General features: G+C 36.3%; 2 protein-coding genes across 2 annotated transcripts; both read right to left on the bottom strand.

Annotated features, from left to right (window-relative positions):
- Positions 1-1,022: 1,022 nt before the first annotated feature.
- LOC111016672 (inactive TPR repeat-containing thioredoxin TTL3) lies at positions 1,023-4,981 on the bottom strand. Its single transcript, XM_088122768.1, has 7 exons — positions 3,518-4,981; positions 2,789-2,981; positions 2,527-2,708; positions 2,109-2,442; positions 1,803-2,007; positions 1,553-1,656; positions 1,023-1,425 (listed from the first exon to the last, which is right to left on the bottom strand). The coding sequence occupies exons 1-7, from the start codon at positions 4,501-4,503 to the stop codon at positions 1,225-1,227; spliced, it is 2,205 nt and encodes a 734-aa protein (XP_087978894.1). The 5' UTR covers positions 4,504-4,981; the 3' UTR covers positions 1,023-1,224.
- A 5,015-nt stretch (positions 4,982-9,996) lies between these two features.
- On the bottom strand, positions 9,997-14,889 carry LOC111016733 (ketol-acid reductoisomerase). Its single transcript, XM_022292229.2, has 10 exons — positions 14,569-14,889; positions 14,224-14,316; positions 12,614-12,679; positions 12,311-12,451; positions 11,764-11,991; positions 11,573-11,690; positions 11,347-11,486; positions 11,098-11,265; positions 10,761-10,916; positions 9,997-10,651 (listed from the first exon to the last, which is right to left on the bottom strand). Exons 1-10 carry the CDS (start codon positions 14,854-14,856, stop codon positions 10,283-10,285), a joined length of 1,767 nt encoding a protein of 588 aa, XP_022147921.1. The 5' UTR covers positions 14,857-14,889; the 3' UTR covers positions 9,997-10,282.
- Between the last annotated feature and the right edge of the window lie 1,189 nt (positions 14,890-16,078).

The raw sequence follows: 16,078 nt of genomic DNA, 5'->3' as shown, positions 1-16,078 counted from the left end.
GGGCCCATTTCTCCATGTCCCACACCTCTGGCCTGGCCTTCCCAATTTTGCCAGGTGCAAACTTAGAAGGAAAAACATGTCAACCTAAAATGAGTTCAAACTACGGTGGTCATTAATATCTCAAGAGAAATTCTTAAGGTTTCCTTATCAATCAAATGTAGTAAGGTCAGACGGTTGACCCGTTATTATTCGAGGTGCACATAAATAGATCATAAGAAAAAACAGAAAAAATCATAGGCATTGGTCAACAAGTACACCACCATGGTCCATGACATAACATAACATTGTCAATTTAGCAGTAGCAGTACCAGTAGAGCATTTGTACAGAGATATTTCAGTGGATGGCACAGGACAGAGTGTTTTAACACACAAGATGAGAAGAAACTGCAGCTCTTTGTGTCGGTTCTGATCTGAAACTCATCTGATCTAACACCACAAACATCAGTCTGGGTTTTGAGGTAAAAATGAGCACAGTTTTCAGTTTCCAGGGCAGGCAACAAAAAGTTTAGGCTTTTCTTGGAATTTTCGTTGCTGTCAACAGTTGGTTGTAGTCTATCGTAATCCAAAATTTAAGGATGTAATTGAAACTCTTCAAAGTTCATGAGCTAAATTTGAGACAATGCTCAAACTTCGAGGGCTAAGTTTACAATTTAACTGTTGGGTTTCAGAAAGTGGGGGATTTCACTAGTGTAACAGAGATTCCAGGATTTTTTTTTTCTAGGACTTTGATACATCTAAAAAGAGTAACATTGTTTGGTTTACATGGAAAATATAGAACCAGACAAGGAGAAGCGTTCAACAATGGCAGGGCAGTGTCTGTACTTTGGGCAATGGTTGGGAAAATCTGGGCAAAAGACTTTGAATTTTGCCAATATTTTATGCTAACCATGCCAAAATGTTACCTATTCAGCCAATCATTTCAAGGAAAAGGTAAAACCAATCATGTCCAAGATTTAACCAAAGGGACAAAATAATTACATATGTACAGAATTTGAGTTGAGACCATGGGGAAAAAAGGCATATAGGCCAAAAATAAATGGGATTCAAATAATAAGGAAGAATATGCTTGAATATTACAAATGAAAGAAATAAATTTCCGCAAATGTGAAGTAAGAAACTTTTAGTCTCTGAGGGCTCCTCTGCCTAGAATTCTAGGAAACAATTATGTAGTTGATTATGTTACAGGTAAAAATTACTAACTTTTTTGTATGAAAAGAGTTACCATCAAACGTTGTAGAGGTTTGGCCCATGAGACGGTGCCGGGAGTGTTTGTTGGAGAATACAATTTCTCACTGAGTCCTCCAGAAACTGGTGGCTCGGGCGGATCATTTCGATCAGCTTCTCCCCGTTCTTGTAAATCTTGAATGCTGGAACAGTTCTTATGCCTTCGGCCTTCGCTATGGTCACACTCTCCTCCACGTCCACCTTCATATAAACATCAACTTGAATCAGTATAGATTCTAAATCGTCCAACATAACTGTATGCACAACCAATTCATCATACTGCCATGAGGTGTGTCATTGTAATGAAGATGATCGAATTAACGAATACCTTTATGAACTTAACAGAAGGGTAGCGGATGCATAGCATATTCATGAATGTTGATGTTTCGTCGCATATGTCGTTGGAAACTTTGAAATGAACCACTGAAACACCTGAAAGTTCAAGTTTTCCTTCAGACGGGACAGGAGTAATCGTGGAGACATAACTTGCATTACTCGAAGGTGGCGAAAACCAAATGAAATGATGTTTAAAGACGGATACAAAAGATTGTCAAACAGTAATTGGGAAACAAACTAACCAGTTGATGATATTGCAGCTTTCAGTTTATCGAGGGTAGAAACTTCCTCTACCTCACCGCTGACTATTCCATGATTAACTACCTCTCCACGAGATCTCTTCAATGCAATCTGTGCTTGGTGAAGAGATTCAGCAACCTCATTGTCTCCAGGAAGCTCTCTCCTCAAAAACTCTAGATCCTTCACCGCGTCTTCCCATCTTTCAAGCTAAAATGTCCCACGAGAGAACACGAAAACACTTGTCAGAAGTTAAGAAAAAACAATTTCCCATGACAAGGATAAAGAAGAGTATCTAGCACCCTTTTCACCTTTGCATTTGAAGCGGCTCTGCGAAGAAGGGCTTTCCTGTAGTTGGGTTGGATCTTGAGGGCTTGGTTGCAGTCCTCAACAGATTGTTCCCAAAGTCCAATCTTGGCCCAACATACCGCTCTATTGCAATAAAGAACATGGTTCGAACTATCATACTTGAGGCCCTCGCCATATGCTGTGCAGGCTTCAGTGTATCTTCCAGAGCTAAAAAGATCGAAACCCCGAGACCGAGCTCTTGCCACCATTTTCACATTACTCAACAACTTTGCAACTTCAAGATTATTGAAGTCAATCTTTACAGCCCTCTCAGCTGCCAGAACTGCATTATCAAACCTGCAAGCAGCAAATAAGCCCTTATTCACCTAAAAGGTAACCATTAAACTCTTAACTAATATTATTTTTTCAATAATGTATTACCTTCCCAATGCCATATCGACCATGGCACGAACATAGAACACATAAGCTTCTGCAAGCATACCAAAGAACTTGGTTTGGGAGCATGAAGCAGGAGTTTCCAACTTGGGAATGTTTGATAGGCTGGAGTCTGCATCTTCAAGCTGATGGAGCTTCAAAAGGGCTTCGGCTTTACACGCGACAAGCTTTATATTGCATTTCAAATAAACTTCAGTAGGTCTGAAAACATATGTTACATATAAACTAATATATCCATGAGTTTTACCTGCGGAGAGAAATCTGCTCCAGCTGCTATTGCTGCTTCAGATTCCTTTAGAACACACTTCCAATCACTGGCTTTTCGGGCATCTGCACACTGATTCAAGATCTTCTCAAGCAACTTCAACTTCTGCAACTCGTACTGATCTGGCTGTCCTGAGAAAAGGAGATGACTCCGGGATTTCTCTACCTGCCCGAAACTGGAAAACATGTCGGTCAACAGTTATGTTTTACACAGTTCAGACCACAAATGAAACCAGAAACTGCATTTACTTAAAAAAATCCCAGAACTCTTGTGGCAACTAAGTAAAGATCTTGAAGCATGGAAATATCCCCGAACTAAACCATTTTTACAGATTATAACACAAAAGACTACCGAGGAATTATCACAACCCATTGAAGATAGCTGCTTCTGCAGACTGGGGCATTGACATTTCAAGAAGTAGAATTCAAATGTCGTTCACCAATCTAAGGAAACATGTTGACAAAGCAAGTGCCAAAGGAATGAAGAAACATATGAAGAAACAAGTACCACATATTAAATATGAATCTACTCATATTCCTAAAACTTGAAGCAAACAGCACTGATACCGATCACAGAAACCATGCGGATCTCAACAACATAGGCCAATCAAATCATCTTACAAGAAACTAATTAAAAAATCAACTCCTCAGAATTCGTAGTAACCAAGCATCAAACAGAAGCTCCAGTTTGAACAAAAATCGAAACACTCACCGGAGATAAAGAGCAGCAAGCCTCTGGTGCGCCCTCCCGTAACCGAGATCGAGTCTCACAGCTTCCTCACACTCCCTCACCGCCTCCCCGAGCCGACCAAGCGCCGTCAACGCCGCTGCCCGATTGCTCCGGTAAGCTGCATTTTCCGGGAATAAGGAAATTGCCCGATCATACAACGACAAAGCTTCTATGAAATTCCCCCTTCTATACAATTCATTCGCTGCCCTTTTGACCTCCTCTGGATCGGAGCTCACCATTGCCTTTTTAACCATCATAGTTTCACCGGCAAATTGTAAATTCCCAGACCCAACATTCCCTTCAGCGAAATTTCCCGGACTACCCACTTTGGCGCCGCCGCCGCGAATAATGCTGCCGTGGCCATAATTCCCCGTGCCGGAGCCCAACGTGTCGGTTCGATTAGGGTTTCTGTGCGCAATGTTGGCCTTCAGAACTTTCCCGGTGGGGCAAATGTTGCCGCTCGGAAACACATTGCTGCTAGGGCTCGACGAGACTGAGTTGATTCCGTTGGTACTCACTCCATTGCTCGTACTGGTGAAGCTTTTCCCCGAGTAGATTAATGGGGATCCGGCCGAAAACGACCTTCTGTGACCCGGTCTCGAACTCCGCAATGCGGCGGCGGATCGGTGGCCATCGGAGCCACTTGGGCTCGTCTCCGACGATACCGAGAGCTCCCCTGAATGATTGTTTGATTTCCCCTCTGATCTTTTACCCATTTGGGTATTGTTAGTTTTGCCAGTAACAGAGCCGGAGGAACTTGAACTGCTGCTAGAAGTGTTTGCTCCCCCAATCCCATAGCCATTGTCACCAGTAACCGAGCTCCGAGTCATCATCAATGGCGAAACCGGTGAACTCAGATCGTGCTCTTTCACATCAGGCTTGTTATCGCCCAAGTTAAACGCGTCGCGAAACCGCCCAGGTAAAGAATCATAACCCATTTCTTGAATCGATTTCCCAGTATGAGACATTTACTATACAGATTACAACCAAAACAAAGATACAATTATCATAAGAAAAAGAAACAGAACCTGCTTCTGGAATTTGGGGTTATCCCCGTTATTGAAAAATGTGGGAGCCGAATAGTATAGAGCAAGAAATAAGAGAAAAATGGTTACAGAAAGAAAACAGAGAAACAGAAAAACAGAAGGGGCGTGAGAAAGACATGGGAGTAAAGGATAAGAAGAAGAAGAAGAAGAAGAAGAAGAAGAAGAAGATGGGGATCCCGTGAAATTAAAGAAGGAAGCAAAGAATGAATCTACAAAGAGAAAATCGTTCGACTATTTTTGTTAAAATTTATTTTCAGATTTCGATCTTTTTCTTCGAATTGTCTTTCCTTCTTTACTCTGCAGCTTCACGAGCGGCCGCTTCCTCCTCTCTCTCTCTCTCTCTCTCTTCGTCGCTACGGCTACCCGTTTACTTAAGAATCACCATTTTCAACCATTCTATATCACATCTATATATATATATATGCGCCTACATTCTCTTATTTTATCATATTTCTCTCTCCCCCTTGTACATTTCATTCATTTTCTCACTCTACTCCTTCTACCAGACTGTTATTCGTGTATAATTTCAAATCATTCTTTTTTTCTTCACCCAATTTCAATTTGCTTAAATGGGTTCCATCGATTTCCAATGATTTACCGGGAAAAAATGAATCTTTTTCAAGAAAAAGATTAACAACGTTGAGCCCATATGGGAAGACAACTAAAATGTGTGTTTATGGTTACGTTTTGATCTTATCCAAGAAATTATATCCTTAATGTTTAGTTATGTTACTACTCCCTAATCTAGCTTATAAATTTGATGTCTATTATTTCCTGATGAATGATTTCATTTGAAATTAAAATGTATAGCTATGGTCTAGATTTTATTCCGTTTGGTTAATTTTTTTTCTTAATGAAAGGAAATTAAAAACGCGTAAACTTTTCTAATTACTTAAAAAAAAAAAGATGAATAGGGAATTTCGGATAATTTATTATATGTAATATATATGTAGATTTTACGCCAAGTTTTTATTTTGTATCTTTTGAAAAATTAATAATAATTAAAATATAAAGTGGGAAGGTATGGGATTGATGGAATTGAGCTGGCATGGTCCTTGGGGCTGACGTCAGAATGTCTTTTTCTTTCCTGTGTAGTAAATGATGCTTACGTGGATTTACCCAAATCAACTCATTTCACTTTTTACAGTGCTTAATTCAAGCTAGATTCTTAGGCTTTCTATGACTAAAATTGCCTCTTTCAATTACCATAATACCCTTCTCATTTAAGAGATTTTAGTTAAATTGACCATAACTCAATCTTTAGAAATGGAAGGTCTTTTTGATCTTGTTATATTCTCTATAATGTAATATTGTGACAAATAAAAAAGTGAGAAGACGACAAATTTTAAGATCATAACCGTTTAAATTCATAATCGTGAGTATCTTTTGTTATTATTTAGATTAAGTTAGGTCCAGAAATATTTTGAACCCGTTCTATTTTCTTAGGAATGCAAAGTCGTATAACTTAAATGACTAATGACATAATTGTGTAACATTGTGTAAACTGAATTTAGGGCGGGCATTCACTTAGTTCTGGTATTGTTTGCATTATATACTTTTTCCATCTTAAATTGCGATGTGTAAATGTTTAGATTAAAAAAAAACAAAAGATTATGTTTCAGGTATCTCTGCCTTATTTAAAAGTCCTCAATTCAAAATTTCACTCCCAGGTAATATTTTAAAAGAAAATAAGGAGGTCAAAGTATTAAAAATAAGGTTTAGGTCTCATTTTGGTCTATAAACTTTCAAATTTGTTTTATTTTGATTCTTTTGGTGTTATTTTTAACTTAAGAGCTCTGCAGAACCTCCTATTTTTGTCAATCGTGTTTTAGTTCATATAACAGCTTTCAAAACGTATATTTTTTGGTCAAGAACTTTCCAACTTATTTTATTTTGTACCCTGAATTTCAAAATGTTTATTCACTTTGGTCCTTAAATTTGTTTAATCTTACAAATTAATGGTGTAGCTTCAAATAGGTGTATAAACATGCTAATATGAAGCATGTACTCAAGCCACATTAATTATAAGTGAGCATCGAGCAAATAGATAGTACGTGAGAAGACAATATAACGATGACTAAAATAATTTTTATTTTTAAGTCAAAAATTAAAATAGATATTTTGAAATTTTAAATGTCTATATAAAAATATAGAGATAAAAATGAGATAGAGTTGAGATTCAAATAAAAAAAAAGAAGAAAACAAAATAGGTAAGGGTAGAGATGTCATTTGGAAGAGCATGGGCCAAGGGTAAAAGAGTCAACAAAACCATAAGAGCATGCCAACACCTTCCAGCTAAGCACGTCAGGCGCCGAAACAATTTGCCTTTTCGCGCCGTTAGCACTGTAGCCAAGATATCCCCCTGTTTGGCTACACCTACAAACATAAACTTATCCCGAACAAAGTTCATCTCATTCTTCTTGTTAAATTTCTATCTAACACCTCACATTTCATCAATGTTTCTATACATTTACAGATGTGATATATTTTTCTAGGAATTGAAAATCCGAATTCATAACCTCTTGATCAGAAAGATGTCAATTACCACTGAACTAAGTTCATGTTAACCATGAATGTGATACATACGAGACAAAATAGTATTAATGTAGTCCCAATATTAATAATATGAATATCGACTTATTTGTTCATTTAAATATTTTTATGAATCTTTTATTTTTAAGAATTTTCTAGAAATATATATTTCCATAAAATTGAGATCTTGACATTTTTGTAGGTATCGATATTTAAAATCGTCAAACCCAAACAAACCTCCATTTTAAAAGAATATAAAATTATACCAACATTTCAATGATCAAAAACTAATTATATAGTTTAGGTTTAATGGAAGTCTAACTAGAAATTACATTTTAAATACAAATGAAAATATTTTTAAGGATGAGCAATATTACACAATCATAGATAGCCTCAAAGGACTTAAATGCCACAACAAATATTATTTCTGCTGAAGAGAATTTAAAAAATATTTTTTTTCTTTCTAACAAAATAAAGTTTGATCTAGACTTGACAACCATAGGAATTTCAAAGGGCATTCCATTGGTCAAAGGTAAGTGATTGGGTCTTCTTTCTCTCTCTAGATTGCCGAAATAATGATAGTGTCCTTATCTTTAGGGACACAAAATTGGAGTAAGAATCTGATTCCTTTCCCTAAAAAAGGTCTATTCTTTTAACTTACCCAACCTCAAACACTAAGGTCTTGCAAAGATGACATTACAAATATAGGTATTCTCGAACATGAAAGCTGGTTTATTACGACTCTATAGTAATTATTCTCAAACATTTGAAGGTCAGTTACTTGAAGAATTTGTGATCTCTCGATATTGAAAATTATTTTCAATGTTTTCAAGTCAAATAGCAGCTTGGTTTATTCTCCTCGTCTTTTAGCATTCTGGGTCTTTCAAGAAGAAGAAAAAGACGACAAATCAGATCGTATTTCTTTAGAAGGCAGTTTTCTCTCAATTAAGTTGTGCATTTGTTATTTGGGAGATTTGAAGAAATCTCTTTTGATATCGAGGATTTGTGACGTTTACAAGTCATTGAGCGGTTTGAGTTTTGAATATCTTGGACTCCTGATAAAGAAGGAAATATATAAGTGAAAAAAAAAAAAGGTAAAGAAGACAAATTAAGCCACATTTGATGAGATTGAGGATCTTCTCTCAACCTATGTCTAGGTGTACAAAACATTGGTATATTCATATTAATGTGTGGAACAGAAATTTCAACATGTTTCATTAAAATGTGGATGTGTAATCCAAATTTAGATGAAATTTTGGGGAAAATGAGAATAAAATTTTTTTAAAAGTTAAAAAAATATACAAATAAAGAAAAGTTGTGCTACTTAATGAGGACAGTTAGCTCTAGGCTTTATTTATTAGCCCTTTATGCCTCAAATCAGAGCCCTCTTTTTTATTCAAATAAAGTTGTGGGCCAATTACAATTTTCCCTATTTATTTAACAATTCTATAGATGCAAATCATTCATTCTTCCCTCATTACAATATATATATTTATATATAATTTACCATAGCCTAGAGCACATTCCAGTGCACCACACCTTAATAAATTGCAATATATAATAAAGTTTTCAATTCAAATGTCAAAAATGGGAAGATAATGCTAAGTACTAAGCCCCAACGTGAGCCTCACCATTGTCAACATATATAAAATCAAATAATTAAATAAAAATTGTTTGTACTTTTTCTAATGTATACATTATATGGTATGATGCTATGATATATCTACCTTATTATATGATTATTATAAGATTGCATTAGTCATGTTAATATGGGATCCAATGCTCCATAATCTTGATTAATTCTAAAAGATTATTATTCTTCCTTATATACTTGATTGATTTATCTCTCCCATGTCCCAAATTATATTGGTGTTTAGCTTATAATTAAGTTTGTCATGTCTTTGAGTGGAACAAAAATATAGCAATTATCAATACGGGATAAATACATTATGATTCTCTCTAACATTTTCTCAATAATTGTGGTCAATATAGCTCATTTCAATAATGTTAGCTTACTATAAAGTTGAGAAAATTAGACAAATGTAATTCATATTATTTATCATTTAAGCCTTTTGTTACCAAACAACATAATATAGACGGCAAAATGTGAAGAATATAAGAATATTAAACTTACAATTTACATGAAAAACTCTTTCAAGAAAAAAAAAATCTGAGCCTTAGATAAAGAAAAGGTTAAAATACTATTTTGGTATTTATATTTTCAAAATATGGAAAAAGATGATCATTTTAGTCCAAATTTAAAATTTTATATGATTTTTCTGTCCATGTTTCAACGCGTTATGAATGATGAATGAAGAGTCCAAAGCCTTGACCAAAGCTTTTACCCACCCAATAGTGAAACTTCACAGGGTATGAAAGAGCCTCCTCTCTGTCTCTCCGAACTACTCGTAGTTCCTCTGTTGTTAGTGTAGTAGGACAACAATGCTTACGACATCTATGAAATACCATGCTTGTAGGGCCATCAAGTGAAGCTCCAATTCATCATTTTCGTGGCAACCATGAAAGCATATTCTGAGTTTATAAACAGCTAGAAAATTGATATATTCGTCAGAGCAAGAGCTGGTTGATTGTGATACAACTGAAATTGACTTGGGTTTCAATTCCAAGTTTCTATCTCCATTAATGCTGCAGGATTTGAGTTTTATTTGGCTCATTAAACTCAACGGAGGAGGAAGAAACTGAACCTAATCAAGTAACCATTTGCATTCAACCGAACTAACCAGTTCGGCTGATTTGATGAAAAAACCAAACCAAACCGATTTAACCCACGTAATGCCCTAAATTCCAAGCCAAGCACATTTTTTTGAAGTGATGAATGAATCGGAAAGGATGGGAAGCTGGTACCAAGAGTGGAAGTTATGATGAAGATAAATCTAAGATGACATAAATGTAGCAACTGAGAGTTCTCTGATGTGATCCCGCAAGTGTACACAGCAACAGCTTAAACAAAATGACCACAGCAATTTTAGAACATAACTTATTAACTACTACTCAGCTCAGTAACATAAGTTTGATACTACTTACCATAGATATTAAACTTAGACCTTGAAGAAAATCGAAATAACGCTACATATTCAAAGATACATACAGCAGTTCCTTCGACGAGATCGACCAACTCAATTCAAGGGCCTCCTATTGTTGGCAGTTTCTAGTTGCCAGACTGACGAAGCTCTGGGCGAACAAAATCGGCATCAGGTGGAACAGAAATGTCGACGGTAGGTCTCAACTGGGCGCATGTTTCAATTGCTCCATGAACTGGGTCAGACAGGAAGTTGCTGATGAGGTCCTGGTTAACAGCTGAACCGTTGTCGATGGCGACCAGGGCTTGTTGGGTGACAATGTAATCAAAACGTGGAGCCCATTTTCGTGATCCCAATCGTGCGGTTGTGGAGCAGTTGTCGACCATAAATGAAACCCCACGAGCATGCATGAATGGGTTCAGAGAGTCCACTGATTCGATCACGCTTTCATTGATGATTTCAGAGTAAGAGTGTCCCTTTTTCCTCAGTATCTCAATCTGGAAATAGAAGTTTGACATGAAGTATGCGTTAGACAGCTGCTTTATTTTGATGAACACTTAAGTTGCACTGGAATAAAGTTTAAGGTTTAGGAGGGAAATCTCATACCTGCGCCATCATCAATGCCACATATACACCAGCAGTGAAAGGATGTAGCGGGCCAAGGTCACCTGCAGGACGTACTTGGCGGACACGTTCACCGACCTTCCACATTCGGGTTTGGTCAATTTTCCCCATTGGGAAAGCTGGTAAACCTTCCTTTTCCTATAATGTGAAAAAAAACCCAACAAAAAGCAGATAAGGTTGTGAAGTATAACAAGCAGTACGACAATTATCCAACTAGAACTAAAAAGATCAATGTAAAATAGCTCGTTTAAACAACAAACTATTGATTTCATCAGATATTATTGCTGCGATGAAAAAAAAAAAAGGAATGTCAACATACGTAAAATCGCCGTCCAGCAAGCACAACACTGCGAATCTCACTTCCACTAGCTACATCTTCATAACATTCGTAGAGAATATCCATACAGGGATAATATGATGCACTATATGCTTTCTCAAATTCCTTTTTCTCATCAGGAGAGAAAGAATTGTACACCGCCAACATTCCCTACACATAAAAAACAAACAGCCATTAATAAAGAAGCAAGTGTGAATGTTACTGCAGTTAAATCTAGCCAGCAGATACAACCTTAGTGGAAATGGTCTTTGATATAATCCCTGTTATGGATTCAACAGTGTTCTTATAAGCCAGCTCTTCAGCCATTCCATTTTCAGTGTACCTTCTAAACAAGGACTCCACAATTCCATGAACAGCACCAAGTAGAATGCCTGTTGACCACAGCAGCAGAAGTTGGGTATTCAGAATTTATGCAGATTTAACTGGTACAAGAAGTCAAGAAGTAGAGTGAGTTTACCTCGCTCGCCAAAGATGTCACTCTTGTATTCTTGCTCTAGAGACGTAGCAAATGTGAATGGAGAGCCAAGGGCAACAGACCATCCCAACGCAACATCTGTGGCTCTACCATCAACATCCTGTACACTGTATGTAATTAACAACCAAGTATATTGATAAATATCCACCTTAAAGTGAAGAATGCGAGATTACCTGGTGAACTGCAAAACTAGAATTAATTCCTGCACCATTTATCTCTTTTCCTTGAACGTAAAGTCTCCTCACAGATGGACCCATCCCCTTTGGACAAACAGCAATCACGCTAAAATTCTTAGGGAAATCAAGCCCCAATGACTGCAAATGCCCAAGAAGAAACCCATGGGAAAGCCCAAGAATGCTGTTTGGTTTCATGTGAGAGAATATTTTTTCATAATTATCAGCCTGCAAAGTAAAACAACATTAAGAACTTCACAGTTTATCAAAAACATGAAAGAAGGCAAGCATAAGGGAAAGAAGTAGGTAATATAATGCATATACCATGAAAAAGTTGTCATCAGTTTGCCCATAATTGAAAGTTTACATTGAAGGATACACACATATATAGGGAGAATTATGTCCTCAATATCAGAAGGATAGAGGCAACCAAGCATACATCTATATTTACTATCACAAGCAGTTTATAGAAACTCCAGCGCAGACACTCTGATTCCAGCCTAATAGTTCCAGAAGCAACAGAGTACAGATAATTTGACTAACTGACCTGTGCAGAATCAGAAATCAGAAGCAAGACAAGATCACTTCCCGAAACAGTTTCATAGATATCACCCAAAGTCCCATTCTCTTCAGAGAAACCAGCTGCACGAGCTTCTGCAAAAGAACGGGAGCCCTTCCTCAGCCCAATCTGCATAAACAAAAATCAACATGGAAAAGACACGTTTATACAGGTGATTAATCAATAATACGACATAACAACCTACAATGCAATAGGAAATAAACACTCCAATGAAGAATCATGTACAATAGATTTATGAGTAAATTGTAATGTACGAAAAAGTAAAATCACCTTAACCACAATATCAGACTTAGCTTCAGCAAGCGAGTCCCTCAAATTCTGAGCCTGTGCAGGTCCCTGATCCAACAAATGAATGCACATGCATAAAACTATGGTCAGTACACTACAGGATCAATAAAAAAGGCTCAGAAAAATTTCTGTCTTCCTGAGAAAAAAGTAAAGATCCAGAATGCTTTTCTCAAGAAAAAGTTTCATTGAACTAGAGCTATATTCACATGCTACATTCAGATGCATCTGAATGTCTCTCAAAAATCAATGTTTTCAAAGCGCAAGGCGCACCTTATGGCAGCAAGTCTTCTAATCACCTCAAGATGAGAGGTGACAAAAAGGCATCGCCTAAGTGAAGCAAGATGCACCTAATAAAATACTAAATAAGTATTATCCATAATAAGTATAGGTAAAAAACAAATACTTCAGTTTATTGACAAAACTATTTAATATTTATATTAAAATTTACTTAAATAATAATTAGGAAAAAGTAGAGATTTTCAGGAAAAAAGATAATAGAGATTTTTTTTTTAATATGGTTAAAAAAAGATAGTGTTACGACTAAAGATTAAACAAAACTTTAGATACGACCTCCTGGCCACCAATACAACTTCCTGCCATCTGTTAATCATGGAAAATACTGCGAGACTTTTATTTATAAGAGAATCGTCATCTGTCTAACATGGAGAAAAAATGCTGCATGCAGCAGCCATCACCCTTTTTTTTCCTTCTTCCTCTTCTGTCTCTTCTAATTATTTTTCTCTTTCTTCTTCAATTCTGTCACTTCTTCTCATTCTCATTCTTTTTCTTCATTTTTCGACTCTTCCTTTTATTATTCTAACTTTAACCCTTTTTTTCCTTTTTAAGACAACCCTTTGTACCCATCTAAGTCACTCGCCTTGCTTAATGGAGATGGCACTAAATGGCGCATGGCCCCGTTGAAGGTGTTTGCCATGGACACCTTCAAGGCGCTGAGGTCTCACCTCACCAGACCATAGGAGAGCACCTGGGCTCACCTCAACAACACTGTCAATTAAACAATACTATAATCTCGTTTTCTCAGGAAATTTTTTTTATTGAACTAGACCATACTCACACGCTACATTAAGATGCACGCATCAGCTAAATTTATCAAAAAAATTCAAAACTATAATCTCCTTAACACATCTGAAAAAGTTACGTTATAAAAATGAAATTTTTAGTACCCTGTTTGTCACTTAGTTGACTCGCCACTAGTCCGTAGGAAATTACACATTTTAATTTTTATCGCATAACATTTTAGCAAATAACAATGGAGATGCTTACGTGACAAAGATAATCTAAGCAAGCAGGCTGAAAGTTTAAAATATAGTTTTCCAGTTTATCCTTCATTACGTAAAATATCACATCAATTTTTTACTATTAGTATTAACAGAAAAATAAACTCTTAAGGTAAAACAAACGATTTCCAAATGTGCGGTTTATGATTTCAAATTAAAAAAAAATATATATATATATATAGCGTAGCAATTTACTCAACCCATTGGACTGTTATTTACCATCAAAATATGGAGGCAACAAAAAATGACAAATATAAAATTGCGGAAGAAAGACGCCGTGTGAGATAACATTACCTGAGAACCCCAGCCAATGACACCAATTTGCTTGATCCCCTTGAATGCTTCCGGCAGCAAGGGAAAAAGATCCCTACCTCCTCTCACAATATACTGCAAGCCGAAGGCAAACAATAAGAAATGGTACAACTGAACTCTAATTCCCAATCCAAAAACATTTCCGTCAAGAAATGCCATACTTCAAGACCCCAAAGCAGAACGTTCCAGATATGTTAAGAAAACGCATGCAGATCTTAGGAGATGAATGCACGTTAACCTATTCACACTCACTCTCAACTCACTTCCCCCAACGCCATATAACACTCAATAATCCAGTAACAAACAAATGAACAACAGACTAAAAACCTCGTCGTGGCCGGCGAGATTGACTTTCTCCTTCTTGAAGACAGATGTGTCAAAATCGAGCGAAGTTAAGGGCTTAATCGCAGGCACGGACACCATGCGAGCACCAAGAGCCGAGCCGTCGGCATTAGCACCACTGACGCCAACAGCCTTGAGAGCCTTCGATCCCATGGAAGAAGATGACGACAAGAACCCTAAGCTGGCCGGAGCCGGGGGCTTGAGAGCAGCCTTCTTTAGGGTTTTGGATGATGAGGCTGAGATAGCGGGGGAGAAAGATGTGGCGGCCGCCATTGATGAGTCAGCGAGAAGTGGGGATGAGCAACAAAGTGGAGATTACAGGGTTTTAATAGGGCCTGAAGCTGCGCATTCTAACGATCGTAAGTCTCGCGTAAAATATCCACCATCCACGTGTCAACTTTACGTTTCGTGAAATGATAAAATATCAATAAAGTAATATGTAAAAAGTTATCAGAGTATAGCATATGTCAATTATACCACAAAAATGAAATAAAAGTTACAGTTCGAATACAGAAATACAATTGTTTCAAAAATTAAATTAAATAATATATTATTCAACATTGATTTCAACCTTGGAATAATGAGCATTTAATAGTGTTTATTTTTTAGGTTATAACTTATCAGATTCATTTCAAAATAATAATAATAATAATAATTCGGTTAAAAATCACTTTTAGTCCCTCAACTTAAGTTTGCAACAATTTAGTCCTTGAACTTTAATATATAACAATTTAACCATTGTAATTTAAGTTGGTAACGATTTAGTCCTTACCTTAAATTTTTTTTTGTTAAGTTTCTTATATATATAGATAGATAAACCAAAAAGAGACGAAATATGTTTGTAACTAGAAATATTAAATTGTTATATGATAAAATTTAACACTTAATTATAATAAAAAAATTTACAATAAGAACTAAATTATTACAAATTCTGAACTAAAGGATTAAATCATTACAAGTTAAAGTTTAGATACTAAATTGTTACTTTAGTGTAAGTATAGAGACTAAATCATTACAAACAAAAATTTAGGGACTAAATTGTTACTTTAGTGAGAGTACATGGACTAAATGTATTTTTTAACCTACCAATAATACGAAAAATGGTGGAATTTTGTTTGGACAATTAAAATTCCGCCTAAAGTAAAGATGCTTCTTGGAGAGGGTTTACTGAGTGTGTGTCTACTTTGGGGAATCTAGCAAAGAAAGGGATTGATGCAAATCCGTTTTGACTAATAGGTAGAAAGCATGTTGAAACTTCAGATCATATTCTTTTACTATATGGCACAGTTTGTTACCTCAGGCTATTTTGGAAATTCTGTCCAAGCAAGATTGATATATTTGATGGAGACGCTTTGTAAGTCAGATTTTGAGTTGGTTGGAACTCGAGTTTGGGCAATCTGGAATGATCGAAATGCGGTCAGAGTCCACAAATAAATTATGGATGTTAAGATCATAAGTGATTTGATTCTTACCGATGTGAAGGAGTTCAAAACCA

Source organism: Momordica charantia, assembly GCF_013281855.1.
Source record: "Momordica charantia cultivar OHB3-1 chromosome 4 unlocalized genomic scaffold, Mcharantia_2.0 BLBB01000004.1, whole genome shotgun sequence".
NCBI lineage: Eukaryota > Viridiplantae > Streptophyta > Magnoliopsida > Cucurbitales > Cucurbitaceae > Momordica > Momordica charantia.
The sequence above is the reverse complement of the archived record's forward strand: the minus strand, read 5'-3'. Positions and strand labels throughout refer to the sequence as shown.